At 36.0% G+C, this 25,080-nt stretch overlaps 2 protein-coding genes across 5 annotated transcripts in view; both read right to left on the reverse strand.

The window, feature by feature from the left end:
• Window positions 1-1,114, reverse strand: part of cltcl1 (clathrin, heavy chain-like 1) — a 44,465-nt gene extending 43,351 nt beyond the window's left edge. For 2 of the 4 annotated variants that reach the window (XM_048211405.1, XM_048211403.1), the window contains exon 1: window positions 686-1,114. In XM_048211405.1, coding sequence (XP_048067362.1) covers window positions 686-727 — 42 coding nt within the window. In that variant the 5' untranslated portion in view covers window positions 728-1,114. The remainder of the gene's footprint in view (window positions 1-685) is intronic. The other 2 variants (XM_048211406.1, XM_048211404.1) reach the window with 1 other exon arrangement.
• A 7,086-nt stretch (window positions 1,115-8,200) lies between these two features.
• Window positions 8,201-23,881, reverse strand: si:dkeyp-117b11.1 (B-cell linker protein). The gene is made up of 19 exons (XM_048211407.1): window positions 23,603-23,881; window positions 22,909-22,943; window positions 22,776-22,810; window positions 20,758-20,795; window positions 19,997-20,090; window positions 17,674-17,768; window positions 17,501-17,558; window positions 16,867-16,959; window positions 16,749-16,777; window positions 16,620-16,653; window positions 16,448-16,523; window positions 13,678-13,708; window positions 13,543-13,576; window positions 13,337-13,451; window positions 12,322-12,353; window positions 11,874-11,905; window positions 11,700-11,783; window positions 10,514-10,672; window positions 8,201-8,571 (listed from the first exon to the last, which is right to left on the reverse strand). The coding sequence occupies exons 1-19, from the start codon at window positions 23,603-23,605 to the stop codon at window positions 8,455-8,457; spliced, it is 1,194 nt and encodes a 397-aa protein (XP_048067364.1). The 5' UTR covers window positions 23,606-23,881; the 3' UTR covers window positions 8,201-8,454.
• Between the last annotated feature and the right edge of the window lie 1,199 nt (window positions 23,882-25,080).

Below are 25,080 nucleotides of genomic sequence, written 5' to 3' on the forward strand. Positions count from 1 at the left end.
TAATAGCATAAAACGTCAAGCATTTTTTGTACAAGCGGTGTGATGTACTTCATCTAAAATGATTTCTAACTAGTGTGTAATGATCATACAAACCGTTTTATGAGTACATGTAATATTATTATATGTAATAATACTAAAAAACACTGCAGGACTATTGAAGTGGACTGCAAGACAGCAAAAATGTGATCAGAAATGGTGAAAACCTTCAAAGTAGGTTAATGTTGAGCTTTCAGAGCAATTTAAACATACATTTTTTAACCTAAAATTATGATATTGCATAATAATAATAAAAAAAACTTTAATGTAACTACATTGTTTTAAATGTTGGGAAAGTGTAAGAGTGTAACATTCCATCATTGCAATTTCAGCTAAAGAAGGAAGAAAAAAAACATTCTAACTGCATTCATTCAAATGTCACGCAACTCCGTAACAAATTCCAGCACGTCATGCAACGATGTTACTATGTAACAGTTTTTCCAGCATTCTTTTAAACGTCAGGCTACTATGTAACATGTAACTCCACATTCTACGAAATGTCACATATGTATCAAGTATGTAACTTGTACGTGCATGAGCGCTGCGCGCGGGCGAGGCCGCTGTTACATAGTTGCGTGTTTACAGTTTGACGGCTCGCGACGCGTCGAGCGGAAACCCACGAATGTTGCGTGTGTTTGTGCGGTTTTACCTGCAGATGCTCCTGAAAGCGGATGGGTAAAATCTGCGCCATTCTCCCAGCACCAACACACTGAGAGGAGAGGAGGAGGAGAGGAGGAAGAAGAGGAGGAGGAGGAGAAGGCGAAGATGAAGAGTTGTGTTTGTGTTCGAGTTGTGTGTCCCGTTAGACGCGGATATTCCGCGAACGATCGTGAATCTCTCTGTCTTCAGCCGGTCAGATCACTCCTGGCAACTTCTCGGAGCGCTGCCGGACTCCTCCGCGTGAGAAAGTAGATCCGCGCGCACTGATACGAGCTGAATGAGGGACAAACTCCTGTCCTGCGGCGCTGATGCTGTAAACACACTCTTACAGGAGCTGTGTGAGGTCTATAGGAGTGAAACACAGGAGTTTGCAGCTGAAGGGACTGTGAGGGGGTCTCGTGTACCCCTCCGCTCGAGACAAACATGTGACACCAGGAACCCCCCCCAACCCCCTCCCTCCCTAAAAATACTGGGGTCTATTTCTGCACACTCACTCTGAGCAGGAACAACAGCAATACAACACAGGGCATTAAACCAGTGTCATTTTAGTATCTTTTATATAGTATTTGTTAATATTTATATTATTATCTTTTTTATATATATGCATTTTCAATTTTAGTTGTTGTAATTGTGGTTTTAGTTTTGTTAATTTTTTTAATTAAATTTATTTTTTTCTATTTTTAGCTTAGTTCTTTAGTTATTTTTAAGTAAAAATAAACTAAAAGTATAAAATATTCCTTTGGCAAATAGCTGAAATATTTACTGAAAGTATAAGTGAAAGTTTTTTTATATTTTATTTTAGTTACACTTTATTTTAAGGTGTCCTTGTACATTTAAGTACTGAGTAATATTAACTACATGTACTTGCACATAAATATGCATAATTTACTGTTATTACTACATTAAGTACAAGTGTAACAAGGACAAAAAGTGTTACCTTTTTAATATTTAAGTTAACATTTTATTTTATTTAAATTACCGGAAATGTTTTTAGTTAACGATAATTGCATTAAACACAAGCACACATTAATCTGGTCCTTCGTCTGGCTCCTTCTGTCATGATTGATTACAGGAAGCAAATGCAAGTAACGCCGTTTATTGAACAACAAGCAGTAACAGAAACACAGTCAATGAGAACGTGCAGGCTACAGGTAGGCGCAGGGACTGAGATGGTCGGCTGGTGACGTGGCGTGGTGACTGAAGAGTGGCGGTGAGATAAATCCAGGATCCAGACAAAAGACAAGGCACGAAGACAGTAATCCACAGAAGACGACGAACAACTGGGACTCCGGTCAGGAACAGACGAGACAACCACGAACAGGACACCAAACAACGATCTGACAATGGAGACAGGAATGAGGTGAGTATTTAAGGACTGAGGGAATGAGCAGCAGGTGGGGAGAGTGATGGGTGGCAGCTGGGTCCAATAATCACCCACGTGGCCTGGGCACACCCACAAACACACTCGCACACAAACACAAACACACCCACTGCTGTCATAACACAGAGCACGCGACAAGAAGGAAACAATGCATCTGCGAACCGTGACAGTACCCCTCCTCCTAGGAATGCCTCCTGGCATTCCCCGACTCCCTTACCTGTCGATTGTAATCATCGATAAGGGTGTGATCCAGAATGTCCCTGGCAGGAACCCAACTCCTCTCCTCCGGACCGTAACCTTCCCAGTCCACCAAGTACTGAAATCCGCGTCCCCTCCGCCTAGAGTCCAGAATGCGATTTACCGAATAAGATGGTTCCCCATCTATGAGACGCGGCGGTGGGGGAACCGGGGCTGGCGGATTAATCTCAGAATGAAAAACAGGTTTAATTTTGGAGACATGGAAGACGGAATGAATCCTCCTGTACACTGGAGGAAGTTTGAGGCGGACTGCCACCGGACTAATGATCTTGGTGACAGTGAACGGGCCAATGAATTTTGGAGCAAGCTTCTTAGAAACGGGTCGGAGAGGAATATCCTTTGTAGAAAGCCACACTTTTTGACCGACGACGTAAACCGGAGGCCTTGACCGGTGGCGATCGGCCTTGGCCTTGGTGCGTTCCCTCACTTGGAGGAGAGTCTCTCGGGCTCTCGTCCAAGTTCGGTGGCACCTCTGGACAAAGGCGTGGGCAGAGGGGACCGCGACCTCGGATTCCAGACTGGGAAAAATAGGTGGCTGGTAACCTACACTGCATTCAAACGGAGATAGGCCCGTGGACGACACTGGTAAAGTATTGTGTGCGTACTCCACCATTGAGAGTTGTTGACTCCAGGAGGAAGGATTCTTGGAGACCATACATCGCAACGCTCGCTCCAAATCCTGATTGGCTCTCTCAGTCTGACCATTGCTCTGGGGGTGAAACCCCGACGACAGACTAACAGTCGCCCCCAGCAATCTACAGAATTCCTGCCAAAATTTGGAAACGAATTGGGGACCCCTGTCAGAGACCACGTCTACCGGGAGGCCATGAATCCGAAAGACGTGGTCAATGATCGTAACCGCTGTCTCCTTGGCTGAGGGTAATTTGGGCAAGGGAATAAAATGAGCCGCCTTCGAGAACCGGTCCACTACGGTTAAAACAACCGTGTTCCCTTGGGAGGGTGGGAGGGCGGTCACAAAATCTAGCGAGATATGGGACCAGGGTCTCGAAGGGACTGACAGCGGTTGAAGTAACCCATCTGGGGCACGATTGGAAGTCTTACCAACAGCGCAGACTGAGCAAGCCAAGACAAAATCGCGAACGTCACGAGCCATGAGAGGCCACCAGAATCGTTGCTTAACCAAAAACTTAGTTCGACTGACTCCTGGATGACATGCCACGTTGGAACAATGACCCCACTGAATGACCCTGGACCGTAATCCCTCCGGCACAAATAATCGGTTTGGTGGGCACTCGGGCGGAGGCGTTACCCCTTCTAGAGCCGACTTGACTCTCGATTCGACCTCCCATGTGAGTGTGGAGATAACTAATCTCTCGGGAAAAATACACTCGGGAGTAGACGGGCGTTCGGAACGGTCAAAAATACGAGACAAAGAGTCGGGTTTGATGTTTTTGGAACCCGGGCGGTACGAGAGAGTAAAATCAAAACGTCCGAAAAAAAGTGCCCACCGAGCCTGCCTGGAGTTCAATCTCTTGGCAGTTCTGATGTATTCTAGGTTCTTATGATCGGTCCAGACGATAAAGGGTACCCCAGAGCCCTCTAACCAGTGGCGCCATTCCTCCAACGCTAACTTGACTGCCAGCAACTCTCGATTACCAATGTCGTAGTTACTTTCGGCGGGAGATAAACGATGAGAAAAAAACGCGCACGGATGCATCTTATCGTCCGCGGAAGCACGCTGGGACAACACTGCACCTACCCCCACCTCTGATGCGTCAACCTCCACCACAAACTGCCGTGATGGATCAGGGGCAACGAGAATGGGGGCCGAAACAAAGCGAGCCTTCAGTTTGGCAAACGCAGCCTCAGCTGCGTCTGACCACCTGAACGTAGTTCTGGGGGAGGTCAAGGCGATCAGAGGTGAGGCTAGTTGGCTGAAGTTGCGAATGAAACGCCGGTAAAAATTGGCGAACCCCAGAAACCTCTGTAGGGCCTTACGGGAATCTGGATTTGGCCAATCCACCACAGCCTTAACCTTCTCAGGGTCCATGCGTACTCCCTCAGTCGACACGATGTACCCTAGGAAAGGAACAGACTGTGCATGAAAAACGCATTTCTCCGCCTTGACAAAAAGCCCATTCACTAACAACCTCTGAAGCACTCGTCGAACGTGCTGTACGTGTTCCTGGAGAGATGAGGAAAAAATCAATATGTCGTCCAGGTAGACATATAAGAACTGATCGACCATATCTCTCAGCACGTCATTAACGAGTGCCTGGAAGACCGCTGGGGAGTTGGAAAGCCCGAACGGCATGACCAAGTATTCAAAGTGCCCCCTAGGGGTGTTAAAGGCGGTCTTCCATTCATCACCCTCCCTGATGCGGACCAAATGATAAGCATTCCTTAAATCCAATTTTGTGAAGACGGATGCTCCCTGCAACCTCTCAAAGGCTGAAGACATTAACGGCAAAGGATAGGTATTCTTTACCGTAATGTTGTTCAACCCCCGGTAATCAATACAAGGTCGCAGGGAACCATCCTTCTTCCCCACAAAAAAGAACCCCGCCCCGCTGGAGAAGAGGAATGGCGAATGAACCCGGCTGCTAGTGAATCAGAAATATATTTCTCCATAGCCTCTCTTTCGGGGACCGAAAGTGAATATAACTTGCCTTTAGGCGGAGACTTCCCTGATACTAGATCTATGGCACAGTCGTAGGGACGATGCGGAGGAAGAGAAGCAGCCCTGGACTTACTGAACACCTCCTTCAGGTCCTGGTACTCAATGGGCACGGTAGACAGATCCACTGCTTCCTCCTGTAAAACAGAACCAGAAACAGACGAACAAGCAGAGACAAGACAAGACTTATGACACTCCTCACTCCAGGCCACAATGGAATTCTGGACCCAGTCTACCCGGGGGTTGTGTTTGGTGAACCAAGGATGACCAAGGACGACGGGGGTGTGAGGGGAATCAAAAATAAAAAACTTAATCCGTTCCGAATGGTTGCCAGCGGTGATGAGGGTGAGATCTTCAGTTTCGTGAGAAATGGTGGGAAGGCTCTGTCCGTTGAGTGCGTGAACAGCGATTCTGTCGGTGAGTGGTTTGAAAGGAATGTGGAACTTGGTGGCGAAAGATTGGTCCATGAAGTTACCTTCTGCCCCAGAATCCAGAAGTGCGTTGCAGTTGTGAAAGTGATGCGACCATCCCAATCTCACCGGGAGGAGGGTGGATGTGGTTGAGGACTTTCCAGCGGAGATCCCACCCGACAGTAGCCTCAAACTTACTGCCGGGCTTGCCCTTTTAACGGGCAGTTGTAAGCGAAATGGCCCGCCTTGCCACAATATAAACAAAGTCCTTGGGACCTCCGCCTCTCCCGCTCCTCCCGGGAAAGCCGAGCTCGACCCACCTGCATGGGCTCATGATCTTGAAGGGGACTGACCGTGTCCCCGCCGCTGGACCTCAGGACTTCCTCACTCCTGTGGGCTGGACTTCTCCGCTCGGCCCTGGTCAGCCGAGCATCCACCCTGAGCGCCAGGTCGACAAGACCATTAAACGTGGTGGGGAGGTCCAGCGTGTAGATCTCCCTTTGGACACGGTCAGCCAACCCATGCAGGAACATGTCCCACTGCGCCTCCTCGTTCCAGTGACACTCTGCCGCCAATGTACGAAATTCGATGGAATAGTCAGACACCGACTTCTCTCCTTGGCGTAGTTCCGCCAACTGTCTGGCGGCTTCTCTCCCCGCGACTGAGCGGTCGAACACTCTCTTCATCTCTGCGGAGAGTGACTGGAACGAGGTACAGCAGGGGTCTTGGTTCTCCCACACCGCCGTTCCCCAGAGCGACGCCTTCCCCGTCAAAAGCGTCAGTACGAAAGCCACTCTGCTTTGTTCGGTGCTGTAGGTGCGGGGCTGCAGAGCAAAGTGCATGGTACAATGAGTCAGAAAAGCTCTGCAAAATCCTGGTTCACCTGAATAAGCTTCGGGTACAGGGAGACGAGGCTCCGAAGCGGCGACGCTCGCTGGTGTGGGTGGGGAAACGGCCGGTGTGGGCGGCGCAGCGGGGACACGAAGCAGCTGGACTTGCTGGGTGAGCTCGGACACCTGCGCCACGAGAGCCTGCACGGCTCTTCCCGTCTCGTTGAGGTTTCTCTCCTGCGACTCCATTCGACGAATGCTGCTGTTGACGAAATCCTCCAGCGAAGACTGCTGAGTGCTTGCTGCTTCCGTAGCGAGGTCAGATCGTTCTGTCATGATTGATTACAGGAAGCAAATGCAAGTAACGCCGTTTATTGAACAACAAGCAGTAACAGAAACACAGTCAATGAGAACGTGCAGGCTACAGGTAGGCGCAGGGACTGAGATGGTCGGCTGGTGACGTGGCGTGGTGACTGAAGAGTGGCGGTGAGATAAATCCAGGATCCAGACAAAAGACAAGGCACGAAGACAGTAATCCACAGAAGACGACGAACAACTGGGACTCCGGTCAGGAACAGACGAGACAACCACGAACAGGACACCAAACAACGATCTGACAATGGAGACAGGAATGAGGTGAGTATTTAAGGACTGAGGGAATGAGCAGCAGGTGGGGAGAGTGATGGGTGGCAGCTGGGTCCAATAATCACCCACGTGGCCTGGGCACACCCACAAACACACTCGCACACAAACACAAACACACCCACTGCTGTCATAACACAGAGCACGCGACAAGAAGGAAACAATGCATCTGCGAACCGTGACACCTTCACCTTGAAATGTAGCTTTTTTGTCTTTCAGGAAAAACAATGTAATATGTTTTTGTTCAATAATATTTTTCGATTATTATTTAAAAATTTGAGGGTGTTTTGTGATACTATGCAATATTTATACCATTTTTATTAGCTATTTTTCCTCCTTTGAAAATAACAAAAAAAAATTCTGACATTTTTTTTTTTATTATTTTTTCAATTATTTTTTAAAACCACATTTTTTGAAGGTAGATTAGTGACATCTGGTGACACCTGGGAGTAAAAAAAGAAAAAATTGTGTAATGCCATGTAGTGTATGTAGTGTAACCGATAGATACCTGTATAGTTCTATATAAAGTGTCTTATAAATTCTATAGTGGTTTTTAGACATAAATACTTATTTTTATTACATTGTGGAATTGGATTTATACTTAGACATTCTCAAAGACTACTTTTTGTCAAGTTTTAGTTTTTTCTTTTGTTTGAAATGTTGATTTGAAGTGTCAGTTTTTGCATTAATTTTACTACAGTCAAACCCGAACACAAAGGAGAACATTTTGTTACACAAAACATAAAAAAATCAACAAAAATGTAACAAAAATTAACAGATTTGCTTTATCACAGCTTAATGAATCTGATTTCAACCTCTTATTTGAGTCTTCTGGCTCAGTTTTACCATATTCTTACAGCCACACCAGTTCATTTGTGTGTATTTTGTGTGTTCACATAGATAATTCGACAAACGTCACCAAACATCATCCCATTCTGATGAAGCAAAAAATGTAAAATTTCAAAAAGTTAAAATTTTTGGCCATTCTTGACCGAAGAGGACCAATGGGTTAAACAAATTATAATAAAAAAGTACAATTTTATTGTATCCATAAATACATGGTTCATGATCTCTCTATTTAAAAAAGTATAATGATATTGCCATATGTACAGTAGCAAGGTAATGCTTAAAATATACATGTTCTTTCAAGCAAGCTTTAATATGAAAACTGTTTCAAAGTACCATGATAAATACTTTTCTTTTACTGTACTGTACTGTTTAATCACTTAACACTATTGTAGTTTGGCAGACTACAGCTTCAAAGTAGCTTCACAACACTGTCATGAAGCAATTCTGAATGCAGTGTTTGTGTGATAAAAAAAAAAATTGTCAGAAAGGTCACATGTTGTTGTTGTTGTTTTTTTCTTTATTCAAACTATTTTACACTAAGACAACAAGTTGCCCTGTAAACATTACATATGTAACAGTTTAGCTAAACTACGTCACCACATTCAAAATCCCCAAACATGAAAGGTACTAAACACAAGAAACACTATTAATGTTTGACAAACATAATCATATAAATAATTTAAGCTATGTATGAGTGAGTGTTTTTATATGTAATATCTGTGTCAGGGTCAGGCTGAAGGGACGGGTGGTTTAGGGCCGTACGGGGTGAGAGAGGTGGGTGCTGTGTTTAGCTTGACTCTTGCGGTCGATCAGCAGAAGGGGGTTCTTCATGTGATGCGAGATCATCTCCTGCAAACTGCTGAAGAGCTGAGAAACAAAGACAGAGACTATGAGAACTACTGAATACTGATCTTCAATATTAACTGATATAATGTAATTTTGCACTGACATTTTGAAATATATCAATATGTAGTAGTGGCCAAAAGTGATATCTGTTTTTAATGACCCTACACGTTCGATTAAACTATCAAAATATTAGGAAAATATTTTATATTTTTGGGAAGGGAGGAACAAAACGCTAAACTTGGTTCAAGACAAAATCATTTGGCAAAAAAATAAAAAGGCAAACATTGATTACAACATAATCAGTTATTAATATTTTGTTGGTTCTCTCTTGTTTTTGCATGTATTCATAATTTTTTTTTGTATGGCAGCCTGGCCAAAAATTATGTCAGCAGAATTTGTCATGTTTCATTGCTTCATTATCACAAATAAAACAATTGAATCAAAGCACAACTACTCTATATGATTACAAAATCTGTAACAATATTTTTTATGATAATTGAATAAAGGGCAAAGATTTTATATATATATATATATATATATATATATATATATATATATATATATATATATATATATATATATATACAGTGAATATAAGCTGTGTGTATATATATATATATAATGACTCGAGTGAACATTCCCATTCAGATGATGAACATTAAGCATTTCAATAAAATACAAATCACACAAAAACAGAAACAATTTGTTAATTCCTCCAAGTATATATATATATATGTTATTTTTTACATTTTAATTTATATTTATTTATTTTTTATTTATTTTAATTTATATTTATTTATTTTATTACTTAAATTTTTCTTAATAGCTTAATATTTTTTATGTTATTTTATATATATTTTTATATTTTACGTTATTTTATATTTAATTTTTTATTTTATATATTTAGTGCTTAATTTCAGAACAACATTCCCATTTAGATGAAAAATTAAATGTACAAAAAAAATTAAATTAAAAGTTAAATTAAAAAAATGTATATATATTATGCATTTTTTACATTCTTTTTTATATGTTTTATTTTATTACTTCATTTCAATACAAGATTCCAATATATATATACATATATATATATATATATATATATATATATATATATATATATAAATAAAATTAATACACTCTAACATATATTATTAAAATCCAATTAAAAATTGTAAGATTTTGTAAGCATATTGCAAGCATTTTTATGCGTATCTGTGTCAGATATTATTGTTTTACTACTATTATTGCATTACAGATAAATATATACTAATATATATATCTAAAAATAGTAAAAATAATAGTAAAACAGTAATTATTATCATTATTATTATGAATTCAAAGTAATTTGCTTCAATGTGATATTGTTTAGAGAATAAATCCGTAAAGTATCTGGGGGAAAAAAAGTATTTAGTGAGTTCGCCAAAAGCATAAAATCATCCAGCTGTGATGAGAGAAGAGATTTTGTGGTCACATGAGACGGAGATAAGCCAAAACGCAAAGCATTTAAACAATGTCTATGAAAATAATAATGTGAAAAATAATCAAATAATACATTTAAAATAATAAATTAGGAGTTTAAACATGCTTTAAGTTCAGTTTAAATGGTAAATTCTGGTGTTAGCAACACTAATGTCATGGGTTCAATTCCCAGGGAATGCAGTGCATGCATTGAAACAAAATGTAGCACTTGAATGCGATGTAAGTCACTTCGGATAAAAGCGTCTGCCATATGCATAAATTACACATCCGACATTCACTTCCTGGTTGCTTACATTAGGAGAATGTATGTTGGCCCAGCCAAAAAAAGTCTCTGTTTGGATTTAAATTAAGAGTCTGTGACTGGATCATTATTGCAGTGATTATTATGTTTCTGGCAACGTTTCTTCACTGTTTTTTTCTGATCGTACTACATGTGAATTTGACAAACAGCACAGTGAACGCAGATCTTCCTCTCCTCCTCTACCTCTTCCGTCTTCTTGCCCTCTTTTCCCAGCGCGTAGTGTTGCGTGTCCTCCAGGAAGCGCACAGGGATGTTGTAAACGGTCTGACGGTAGAGCACGACCAGCGTGTAGGGCTGACGGTCATTCTGAGAGCTACTGAACCGGACCAGAAACGTGCCGTCCTGCGCGATGACAGGGAAAGAGACACAACCATGACAACACACACTCAAAATTAACTCAAAATGTCATCTTTTATGACAAATGTTAAACATTATAAGGTTAGTAGCTTATCATAGGTTAGTAGCTTAATTTCAGAATATGATATATATTATGATATATAATATGACTCAAGTGAACATTCCCATTTAGATGATAAACATTAAGCATTTCAATAAAATACAAATCACACATAAACAGAAACAATTTGTTAATTCCTCCATGTATATATATTTTTATCTTTATATATATATATATATATATATATATATATATATATATATATGTTATTTTTTACATTTTAATTTATATTTATTTATTTTATATTTTATTACTTAATTTTTGCTTAATTGCTTAATATTTTTTGTTATTTTATATATATTTTTATATTTTACGTTATTTTATATTTAATTTTTTATTTTATATATTTTTTGCTTAATTTCAGAACAACATTCCCATTTAGATGAAAAATTAAATATACAAAAAAAATTAAATTAAAAGTTAAATTAAAAAAAAAAAAATATATATATATATATATATATATATATATATTATACATTTTTTACATTCTTTTTTATATATTTTATTTTATTACTTCATTTCAGAACAACATTCCCATTTAGATGAAAATTAAATATACAAAAAAATTTAATTAAAAGTTAAATTAAAAAAAAAAAATAAATAAATATATATATATATATATATATATATATTATACATTTTTACATTCTTTTTTATATATTTTATTTTATTACTTCATTTCAGAACAACATTCCCATTTAGATGAAAAATTAAATATACAAAAAAAAACACATTTAAAAGTTAAATAAAAAAAAATATGCATATATATATATATATATATATATTATACATTTTTTACATTCTTTTTTATATATTTTATTTAATTACTTCATTTCAGAACAAGATTCCAATTTAGATTAAAAATATGCAGCATTTAAAAAAAAAACAAATCACACAAAAACACAGACGCACCTTGTTAATCCTGAACACGGTTTCCTCCGCAGTCTTACGGTCACAAACTCCAGCAAACCACTCTATGTCCTGAAGCCCCGCCCCCTGATCGTGATAAAAACCGTCAGCCAATCAGTTACTGAATAAAGTCTGCCACCAGTCACATGAAACGTTGACTGTGTCTGTTGTGTTTACCTGTGCAGCTGGCTTTACTCCAAAAGAATGCGCTGTATGAGGAAAGAACACGAATTAGGGAAGGACTGATATGGAAATTATGACTGATTTTGATAACAGTAATTGTTTCATGTGACATATATGATAACAGTTACAAAAAGTCCTTCAGAGTTCAGATGAATCCTGTGCATTAGAAAAGATGAAACTGTTAAATTATTTTGACTCTTGTCGTGTGAAAAGATCATTTAAATCTGAAAATATAAGCCCTCATAGCAGTGACTTCTAATATCAGACAAATCTTCCAGACAAAATCACTGATATTATTCAATACTGATGTGGTCACTGATCTAAAATAAACGCCACAGCCTTTATACCAGAGGACTAACCCTAAGTGTTCATGTCAAGCAGTAGAAACTGATCTTCTGACGGACAGAGAATGATAAAAAATGAAAATAATAAATCTAATCACCTGTGCTGTCCAGAGATGGAGGTGGAGGAGGACTGGAAGCACAACATATTGACAGAAATTTGATTATGCCAGCGATGAGGAAGAGGCAAATGTCATAAAGAAATGTGCATCTTATATTTCAACAGAAAAACACAACAGGAAAACAAATTGTTTTGCATAAAGAAGGCAATGTGACTATTTTCATGACCACATATTGCCCCCAAATGCTCATTACACTAATGCAAAAAAACAAACAAAAAAACAAATCAAAACTGTAAGACAGTAATATAAAATTCAGGTTTATTATTATTAACTAAATCTAACACTAACATTTTTATTACTTGACTGAAAAGAACATGAAAAAAAAAAAAAATTTATATTGCCAAGTCAACTTTTCTCATTTTTGTTTGGTTCAAGTTGAAGTACTAAAATAACTAAAACTAATACAAAATAAAAATAAATATAAAATAATATAAAATATAAAAATAAAATTAATTCAAAATATTAACAAAAGTTATAATATATAAAATGTAAAACGGAAAGAAATTAAACAACATTTTTATTATTATTTTATTTTTTATTTTACATTTTATTTAATTTTATTGCTTCATTTCAGAACAACATTCATGAATATAAATTTAGATTAAAATAAATAAAATATTAAATAAAAAATAAAATGTAAATAAATATATATAAAATAAAATCTAAATTCAAAATATTAACAAAAGCTATAATAGTATATCAGTGATACTAAAAGAACATTTGCAAATTCATCCAATATTAGTTTTAATAAATTCAGCATGAATAAAAAGCAATGTGACAAATATTGTTATTTTTTCACATTAGATTAATGAAAATTCATTTTTTGGTTTATACTGGACGACTGAGAATTGAGCAAGTTTGCAGGAATTTTTATGAAAATAATGTCACAATGCAAATATTACTGGACCCAAAATATATATGCACAATATAATTCCTTTGATTTTAGTGTGAAATATATCTGAATCATTTTCATGTAAAGGCTTCACAGACGCACCTGGGTTTGAGTTCTTTGGGGATGATGATGGGAGGAACTGGTTTGCTGTTTAGTGCAGGTGGAGGCAGCTGGCCAGAAAGAGTGCTACTTCTGATTTTTATTTCTGGTGGCGGAGCTAAACAATCAGACAAGAGGTCAAGCGAAGCTGTACATGTGGCTCATGACTGCAAGAGCAAAACACGTCTAAAGTAGAGAAACTCACTAACCTTTGCTCAGAGACTCAGTGACCAGGAGTGAACTCTGAGGAAACCAACAAATAAATCAGATCTCAAGAGAAAATCACTGTAATGAATGCATGTGTGTCTGTTTGTGTGTGTGTGTGAAACTAGTACAGTACTTACAGAATGGGCTCTGGGAACAGGTGGTTTCATTCTGTAAGACAAGAAATAGCATTACCAAACTAGATTTTGCAAACTAGATGTTCGCCTATGTAAAAATCACAAGGATGCCAGATGGGATCTGAGTAGCTGCAGCACATTGCCATGCAGTTGCAAAAGTGTTGGGAGTGTTTTTTTAACATTGTGAGACGGTTCAGGGTGGTTACTAGGGTGTTGCTAGGCAGTTTCTTACTGGCCTAATTGAGGAGATTCCCGCCTCAAGTCTCTGTGATATTCTGGTCCCTCCTTTAATGTAAATTTGTTACATTTTTATTTAGAATATTTAGAATAATTTTTTTATTTTTAGTGTTTTTGTCATTAGTTACATTTTTAAATATATCTATATAGTAACAAAATTATGTTTAGATGCGATTAATCACGATTAATCAATTTGACAGCACACACACATATTATATACTTACAGACTTCTATGATAGATGTGATTAATCGTCTTGACAGCACGCACACATATATTATATATTTACAAACATATATGTTAGATGTGATTAATCGCAATGAATTGATTCGACAGCACGCATGCATATATTATGTACTTACAAACTTATGTTAGATGTGATTAATCGCAATTAATCAATTTGACAGCAAGCACTCATATATTATATATTTACAAACTTATATGTTAGATGCCATTAATTGTGATTAATTGATTTGACAGCACACACACATATATTATATACATACAAATTTATATGTTAGATGCGATTAATCACGATTAATCGATTTGACAGCATGAACACATATATTATATATTTACAAACATGTTAGATGTGAATCAATTCGACAGCACACACACATATATTATATATTTACAATGTTATATATGATTATGTTATATATGATTAATCGCAATTAATCGATTTGCCAGCACGCACACATATTATATATACAAACATGTTAGATGCGTTTAATCGTGATTAATCGATTTGACAGCACGCACACATATATTATATATATTTACAAACATATGTTAGATGTGATTAATTGTGATTAATCGATTTGACAGCATGCACACATATATTATATATATTTACAAACATATGTTAGATGTCATTAATTGTGATTAATCGATTTGACAGCACACACATATATTATGTACTTACAAACTTATGTTAGATGTGATTAACCGCAATTAATCAATTTCACAGCAAGCACACATATATTATATATTTACAAACTTATATGTTAGATGCGATTAATTGTGATTAATTGATTTGACAGCACACACACATATATTATATACTTACAAATTTATATGTTAGATGTAATTAATCGTGATTAATTGTTTTGACACCATACACATTATATATTTACAAACTTATATATTGGATGTGATTAATCAATTCAACAGCACGCACACATATATTATATATTTACAAACATATGTTTAGATGTGATTAATCACAATTAATTGGTTTGACAGCACGCACACATATTATATACTTACAAACTTATATGTTAGATGTGATTAATCACGATTAATCGATTTGACAGCATGCACACATATATTATATATTTACAAACATATATGTTAGATGTGATTAATCGCAATGAATTGATTCGACAGCACGCATACATTATATTATGTACTTACAAACTTACGTTAGATGCGATTAATCACAATTAATCAATTTGACAGCAAGCACACATATATTATATATTTACAAACTTATATGTTAGATGCGATTAATTGTGATTAATTGATTTGACAGCACACACACATATATTATATACTTACAAATTTATATGTTAGATGTAATTAATCGTGATTAATTGTTTTGACACCATACACATTATATATTTACAAACTTATATATTGGATGTGATTAATCAATTCAACCGCATGCACACATATATTATATATTTACAAACATATGTTTAGATGTGATTAATCACAATTAATTGATTTGGCAGCACGCACACATATTATATACTTACAAACTTATATGTTAGATGTGATTAATCACGATTAATCGATTTGACAGCACGCACACATTATATATTTACAAACTTATGTTAGATGTGATTAATCAATTTGACAGCACTGAATTATATAATTTCAATCTATATAATTCAGTGCTATCAAATTGATTAATCTAACATATAAGTTTGTAAATATATACAGGTTTTTTTAATTGCTTTGGTGCAATTTTCACAAGCAATTGGTAAATTTTCAAAACTCTTAATACTAATATCACAACAGATCATCAAAAGTGCACTTTTTTCAAACATTTCAGCATGTTTTCAATTGTGTTAGTACAATACACAAAATCACAAAGTATCTTTTTCACTACGCAAAATAAGTGTTTCATATATATAAATGTTTCATTCATAGTAACTGTCTTTCATAATGCTATCACTATCAAACTTTTCATTTGCATCTCTTTTCGTTCAGTTTAATACATTTGTCTGTTATTTAATCCAAATGATCTTAATGGTTAATCAATTAATCATTTGGTGATTTCTATAGATACAGACTGTATAGATATAGTTTCTACTTTGTTTGCAATTTCTGATATGGATAATTTTATTTTACTACATCAATTTAAAATACATGACAAAGAGAAATGTTGCTTTGGCAGCTAGCTGAAATAAAGTTTTTTAAAAATACTTTATTTTATTTGAGTTAACGTTCATTTTATTTCAGGTGATTTTTATGCTTTTAGATATATTTAACTATATTAAGCCTGATTTAGACATACAGAGACATACGCACATTGGTGGTAGAGGGTCTCGCCCTACACTTTTAGGGGGCATTGGCACACGGATCGGGTTTCGGGATGAAGGAGGTTCTGGAAAAAAATAAAACAACGAATGACAAATATGATTTAAAGTCACGTTTTCATTCTATAAAATCATTTTAAGCTATAAATTCATGGAGCACTGACCTGCTACAGGCTCTAAATAGGTATCATCATCATTCTGAAAGAAACAAAAATAGAGTAATATTAAAATGATCACATGACACCTGACAAGAATTTTTTTCGTTATCATTTTCAATGCTCAGCCAAGCTTACCTGTCCTTCATTTGGGTCCAAGTAAACATCTAGAAGGTCAGAGAGTACAGTAACTAAAAGTGCAATGTTTTATCAACTAATAAAATCCAATTTGAAAATCTATACATCTTGAAATGACCTTCGTCCTGCTGAGGGGCCAGTGGAGGTCTCATCGGGGGTCTCTTAGGTGGGGCTTTTTTACCAGGTTTATCTTTACGCATCACCTCAGGGGCTACAGACAGAGAATTTAATGTTGAAGAGTTTTATTGCATCTCTGAATTACACTACCATTCAAATCTCTGTGGTCAGTAAGATTTTTTTTAAAGAAATTAATACTTTAAATCAGCAAGAATGCATTAAATTGATCAAAAGTGACAGTAAAGACATTTATAATGTATATTATATGCTGTTTTTGGAACTTTCTATTCTTTAAAGAATTCTAGAATTTCTGAAGGATCATGTGACACAGAAATAAATTACACTTTACAATATATTCACATAGAAAACAGTTATTTTAAATTGTAAAAATATTTCACAATATTGCTGTTTTTACTGTATTTTTAATCAAATGAATGCAGCATTGGTGAGACTTTCAGAACATTATAAAATCTTACTGACCCTAGACTTTTGAACAAATTCAAGTATGTAAACCAAAGCTCAAACAACAAATTCTTCCAAAAAAATTAATAATATCATGCAGAACAGACACATGAGAGGCTGATAGAAACAGGCTGTAGAATGAACACCATTGATCAGAGTTCAAAGTGACTCACGTTTGCCATCATTGGGGTCGATGTAAAACTCTTCTGGATCATGAGGTGGCTCTGGCTTCTAGATGTAAAACAAGTACAACTGAATCTAAAAGTTACACATTCCTCTTTTGTTAAATTAACTCATATTAAAGACACAGATATTGCAATAATTTGAACACAAGGATGCTTTTTACTGTGCTTTTCCCTATCGGGAGGATCTTGGCTGGTCGTGGCGGCGGTGCTGCCTGTCTTTTGGGAATAACAGGGTTTGGGTTTCTGTCTGGGTAACCTATAAAGAAAAAAATCTATATTAGAAACTAAATCACATTAAATATGAATTTGTCAGCATAATTAATTATTATAAACAATAAAAAATAAAATACATGTGTAGATTTTTTAATGGTCAAATATTTTTCAATATTACAATCCACGCAAAGATAACTAAGTGAGCCATCTGTGGTAATTTAGATGAATAGATATCAACAAATGATGAACGACAGAACAAACAATAGAATGAACAAACAATAGAATGATAGAATGATAGAACGAATGATAGAACAACAGAACAAATGATAAAACGAGCGATAGAATGATAGAACGAATGATAGGATGAACGATAGAATGTTAGAATAAATGATAAAACGAACAGAATGATAGAACAAATTATGAACGAATGATAGAATAAACAATTGAATAATACAACGAATCATAGAATGACAGAACAAATGATAGAACGATAAATAGAATGATAGAATGAATGATACAATGAACGATCGAATGATACAATGAATGATACAACGAATGATACAACGAACGAGCGAATGAACAAGCAAACAAACAAGCGAATGAACAATAAAACGATAGAACGAATGATAGAATGAACGATAGAATGACAAAAGGATAGAACGAGCGGTAGAATGATAGAACAAAAATAGAACGATAGAACAAATGATAGAACGAACAATATAATGACAGAACAAACAATGGAATTATAGAACGAATGATAAAACGAATGATAGAACGAACAATTGAATGATACAACGAACGATCAAATGATACAATGAATGACAGAATGAACGAGCGAACGAATGAGCAAACGAACAAGTGGACGAACTAGCAAATGATAAAACGATAGAACGAATGATAGAACGATAGAATAGAATGATAGAACAAATGATAGAACGAATGATAGAATGAATGATAGAATGACAAAAGGAGAGAACGAACGATCGAATGATGGAAAGAATGATAGAACGAATGATATAACGATCGAATCATACAATTAATGATAGAATGAACGAGAAAACAAACAAACAAGCAAACGAACGAGCGAACAATAAAACGAATGATAGAACGATAGAAAGAATGACAGAACGAATGATCGAAGGATACAATGAATGATAGAATGAGCGAGCGAATGAACAAGCAAATGAACGAGCGAACGATAAAATGAATGATAAAATGAACAATAGAATGAATAATAGAATGAACGATAGAATGATAGAACCAAAAAAAGATAGAACGAATGATAGAACAAACAATATAATGATAAAACAAATTATAGAACTAACGAAAGAATGATACAACAAATGAGCGATAGATAGATAGATAGATAGATAGATAGATAGATAGATAGATAGATAGATAGATAGATAGAACTAGTCCTAGGGTTTTTGCCCGATTGGAACCAAACCAGTGCAGAAATGTTCTCTGGAATCTGAGTATCAATAATTATTAAAAAAAAGTTGAAATTTTGATTCACGGTCGCTAAGGGGCGCCAAAACGTACGATGTGGGTGGAGCCACTTTTACTAAAATGGCTATAACTTGAGAACGAAATCAGATATTTGCACCAAACTCGGTACACTTGTGTATGGGCTAAATTTTTGGTCACGATAAAAAAAATCGCGACGATTGGCCACTAGGTGGCGCTATACCACGAAAAAAAACATGAAAACAGCTGTAACTACGCAACGGTTAGTCTGATCGACTTGAAATTCGGCATGCAGTGTTTTAGTCCAAGGGGTCATAATAGTCTATGAGGACATTGGCATATCTCAAAAAACATGGCCGCCATCGGCCAATGAATTTTGAGCACCTATTAGACAAGGTTAACGGAGGCCGATCGGAACTAAACTCGGTGTGCATGATCAAATCATGGGCCTGGAGGTCTGTAAGAATTTTGAAAGAAATCGGCCACTAGTTGGCGCTAACGAGTTTCACGACTCAGTAATCACATGGTGTTTCATAAATCCACACAATATGCATATCATTTGATAGATCTCCTCATGCTGAACAACTTTGCCTCAAGAACAAATGCTGTCAATCAAACCGTTCATTAATTATTAGTGAATATTTTAAAAACCTACTTTTGCGAACTAGTCCTAGGTTTTTCACCCAATCAAAATAAAACCAGTGCAGGACAATTCTCTGGACTCTCTAGATCAATAATTATCAAAAAAAGTTACCCATTGGGTCACTATAACAGATAGATAGATAGATAGATAGATAGATGTACCCAGGTAAACGTTCTCCTCTACTTGGCGAGGTGGGGCTTTAATGGTGGGACGCTCACATGGTGGGGCTTCATATGTATCACCATCTTCCTCATCCTGTAAAAGCACAGATTAAAGTAAACAAAGATCATGTTCAGAAGATTCTAAAATAAAATATGTCAAATATTAAAATATAACAGCTCAGATGTATCACTAACTGGGTCACAAGAGGTAAATACTGAATGATTATGCCTTATGATACAATTATACAGCTTCAGATTAACCATCAGAGGGCAGAAGGAAGCAGTGTATTCCCAACATGGGCTGACATCACTTAGTTTGATTGGTTCTGGGAATGGGACCATGTTATTTGATTTCTCACACTTTTGTGACAGCAACAAAATGCGAGAAATCCAATGAGAGGTGATCCAAAACCTGACAAACAAACTGTTGACATCACAGCACTCAAAGAATATATATATTATTAATGCTCAAAACAGTACACAATTAATAACACATACCAATGAGGGGGAAAAATAAAATGAAAAAAAGAGAATTACATGTCACTGAAAAAGGAAGACTGATTGACAGTAGATGTATCAGGATGACGTCATGAAAGTGTCTCACAAAAATCAGCAATTATCTTTTAATGTGGTAAAGGGAACTGATACCGTGTGGTGACACAAGCAACAGGAAGAAAGATAAACACTGCTGTTCCCATACCTTTAACCTTGTGTGTGTGTGTGTGTGTGTATTTTTGACAGGTGATCTGCACAATACTTACAAATTCCCCTTCTGGCCAGCCGTATGCAGAGCTGGTATCTACAATGTTTAAGAGTTGGAATGAGATCAGTCACAGTTTGAAGAAACTAATATACATTTAGAGATCACTACAATACTCAAACATTTAATTCTGACTTCTATTCTTGTGTTTGTGTTGCATTTTCGTCACTTAAATGCGACGGAGTTTGAAGCGACAAATAAAAAGACAAATACAGAAACGCGCAAGAACCTCTATATTCACATTAACGATGACAAAAATAAGTAAATAAATACGAACTCTGAATTATCATCACGTGAAGTAAGTCCCTTTAAGACAAGTCATTTCAAGTGCAGCTCCTATCTCTTTGAATGGGGAAACATCAAATTCCCCAAAGCTGTTTGCCAAGCTTTCGATTAAATTTCATATTTGAAATCATCAATGAAATCTGATAACAACTGTCTGATATATTTTGTTTCTAAACGCTCAAATCATGACAAAAAACGGTATTTTTCAGGCTGGATCAAGCTAATGTGCATGAGCAGTCCTAAATGCGCGTCTCATCTCACGTCTGACTGTTTCTATAGGAACCGGAGCTTCTAACGGCCACTGCAGTGACGCGACGATTTTACCAATCGGCGATTGGCTCTTATTTAGAAGGCGGGACTTATTCCGTCATATTGCGCGTTTGTTAAGTCTGACGTCACGCGGCAGCGCTTCCGAGTCCAAACGCTCTATCTCATACCACAAGAAAACAACAAACGGTGCTAATATACACACACCATGCTACCAAAAATATTATAATCATAACCTTTACCAAAATCCCAGATTGCCAGACAGTGATTCATCTTTTATAAATCGCTAAAATATCAATATCTGTAATGCTGTGACCATGGAGACTGTTGTGTAGACTCTAAGTATTTTAAATGTTTAACTTTAAAATGTTAAATGTTTATTATGAATAAATAGCGCTCATAAACGGACATCAAGATGGCATTCTCAAGTGAAACAAGTCGAGGCTTGGACCCGGAAATGGCGTTCCTCACGTCACGACTTAACAAGCGGATAGGAACTGGAGCTTCTAACGGCTGCTATGATTTACCAATCGGTGATTGGCTCTTATTTAGAAGGCGGGACTTATTCCGCCATATTGCTGTAGGCTACTTTCTCCTATTCAAAACAATACGAGTGACTCGTCTTGTGTTAATACTGACTACATATATGTCGGCAGCAAAAATAAAATCAATAAACCATAAAACAAAATAAACAGTAGCCCAAGTAATCCTGTATGATTTATTCATGCCGCGGTGCGTGCTGGGAACTCGAGTTATTATTCGATTCCTATCGAAAAACCTTCCCCAAAACGCTCATGTTTGACAGAAACACAGAAAATAAGACACTTGCTTATTTTTGATTAAGTCGTTGGTGCTATTGTTGTTTACGGCAGAAAGAGAAATGACGTAAGGGAAAAAAAAGCCACAACGAATTAAAATACCGCGAGAGAGCCATTAATATGCAAACTAACCAACCTCTCTGCTGTTTGAAAGGTTTATGTGTGTGTGTGTATATATATATATATATATATATATATATATATATATATATATATATATATATATATATATAGTTATTATATTTGTAGGCCTATTTGTTTATTATATTTGAGGTTTTTGCTTTTTTATATATGCCCTATATATTAGCCTATTTGTTTACATGTTAGCTAATTAATTTTGTTTTTGCTTTTGTAGTTATATATTTCAGCCAACTTCTTTAATTATATGTACAGTTGATATAACCTCTTATTAACTGAGAGGCTGTACTTTTAATAATTTATATATTAAAATATATGTGAGCTGCAAATGTTAAAACGTAATTCAAACCAATTAAATTAAGAAATAGTGATTGAAAGTATGACTAAAAGTAGTAATTATCCCCTATCCATTAATTTTACCCTAAAATCTTGATGTTAGGAGGGGAAATACATGGATGTTTAAATCTTTTGACTGTTTTTACACAGGTAGGGCCTATTGTCATGAATGCACCTGTTCTCCTGGGTGGGGCGGGTGGTCCACTATGTCTGTACAGAAGAAAAAACAGGTAAATTAGAGTGATGCAAGATGTACAGGTGGAAAAATGTATGTTTTATGAAGAAAAAAAAAACACTATAGTACTTACAGTACAGATGTTTTCCCAAACTTCCCAAAGAAACTCTAAAAAAAAGAAAGAAATCCTTTTCTGAGCAATACAGTATTTCTCTGGTTACAATACAATACAATATTTCTATGGCCAAACACTCATAACAAAATGTACACATTCACATTTTTATTCCCAAGTCAGACTCAGTGTCTAACAAGAACAATATGTATCGATCTTTACCAGTTGTTTTTGTTAAACACTTCCCGGATAGTAAAAGATTGTGTAAATGTATATGGATGGAGTGTGTAATATAAACATAAATGTCAGAGAGAAAAACAGCACATCACTTTTTCTTTCGTAACTATTCAGCTGGGTTGGCTAGGTAAGGGGAAGCTGAAACATTGCCATTTTTTCCGGGTTTTATCAGATCAGTGGTTCAATTGCATCATACAGAGAACAATGCGACGCTTTATTTAATGTGAAGCTGAAACATTAGCAGGTTTTAAAGTAGAAAACAACTAACCTTTCTGAAATATAAGTGATACATACAGTATCTGATATCACTTACAGGTAATAAATGAAACTACTACTACATAAACACACCAAATTATGATTTCATTGATGTTTACATATAAAACAGCATCTGAAACCAACTCAAAATGCCCATAATATGTAAATTTTGTCTGGATTCCTAACATGCAACATCAAATAAATATAAATAATTGTACTTTACCATAATGCATGAGGTGTTCAGTTCATCAGAAGCTCTCTGCTGTGAGGTTTGGATGCAAATCTCCTAGAACTTTGTATATGAGGACAGTAAGTATAGCGTGCTGAAAGTGTGTGTGTGAGTTTGAGTATTTGCATAGCAGGTGGATGATTTAGCAGGTTGCTGATTATCCCTGTTAATAACAGAAAGCCCTTCGACCGGGTTCACTAAAGCACTTTGTTCTCTCTCATTGGATGTTTAGATGCATCTGACCACAGACGGAGCACTGTCAGAAAGAAGAAGTGTTATCAAGCCTTTCAGAGGAAGAGAGTTTAATGACATGAGACATTACAAGAGACGGTCTGTGTCTGTGCAACAAGACACCTGTGAACGTTTCCAAACCCTGGTGATCATCAGTTCCTGAGCTTAACCTGCTGATGGCAGTGTGAACACATCGAATGACCACAAGATCTAACATTCACACACATAAATGGACCATGATTTAATCCAGTTTGCACTGCATCAAGTTTAAAGGAAACAGATTATTTTAATGCAGAGAACCGTAGTTTCTCTCTGACAATTGTTGGCGAAACTAGCCATTGAAATGTTGGTTTTGTAAAACAAGATATTTAGCTTACAAACATGCTGTAAATACATACTTGCTTTATCTCCCTTAAACATATCTGATCAAAATTCTTTCTAACATTATACTAAACCGTCACGAGCAAATCAACTTCCCATCTGCCTGCCTGAAGGCTTTACAACAGAAATGACTATAAGATACATGTAAATGACAATTTTTCTTCATATTTGGAATACATAAATAGCCAAAATGATAACTGAGTAATCATATTCATTCATACTCATGTAATATAAAATTATAATCCCGCTCATTTTTATCTATAAAATGTATTGAATGTTTTTGAAAGACGTCTCTTCTGCTCATTAAGGCTGCATTTATTTGATCATGCAGTAAAACAGTGAAATATTAATACAATACAGTTTTCTGTGTGATAGTAATATGTAATTTATTCCTATGATTAAACCTGAATTTTCAGCATTATTTCTCCAGTCTTCAGTGTCACATGATCCTTCAGAAATCGTTCAGATATGCTGATTTGCTGCTTAAGAAACATTTCTGATTATTATCAATGCTGGAAACAGATAATACAGTTTGTGGAAACTGTGATGCATTTTATTTTTCAGGATTCTTTGATGAATAGAAAGTTGAAAAGAACAGCTTTTATTTAGTTTTATATTGCTTTATTACAAGTAGCTTTATGTGAGTAAAGTCTTTTTTCATTAATATTAATTCTGAACATCTTCATATCCGCACAAATTAGTAATTTTCTTCAGAGCTATAGAGAGCAAGATAACTGAATAATCTCTTAAATTTCAGTCTTTTTGTAATTTAAAGGTATTAAATGACTTGAAAAAATAGTATATGTGTTGTATGAACTACTGTCATGTTACTTTTATAATGCTTTTTTTCTCATTTTGGT

Source organism: Megalobrama amblycephala, linkage group LG12, assembly GCF_018812025.1.
Source record: "Megalobrama amblycephala isolate DHTTF-2021 linkage group LG12, ASM1881202v1, whole genome shotgun sequence".
NCBI classification, from domain to species: Eukaryota; Metazoa; Chordata; class Actinopteri; order Cypriniformes; family Xenocyprididae; genus Megalobrama; species Megalobrama amblycephala.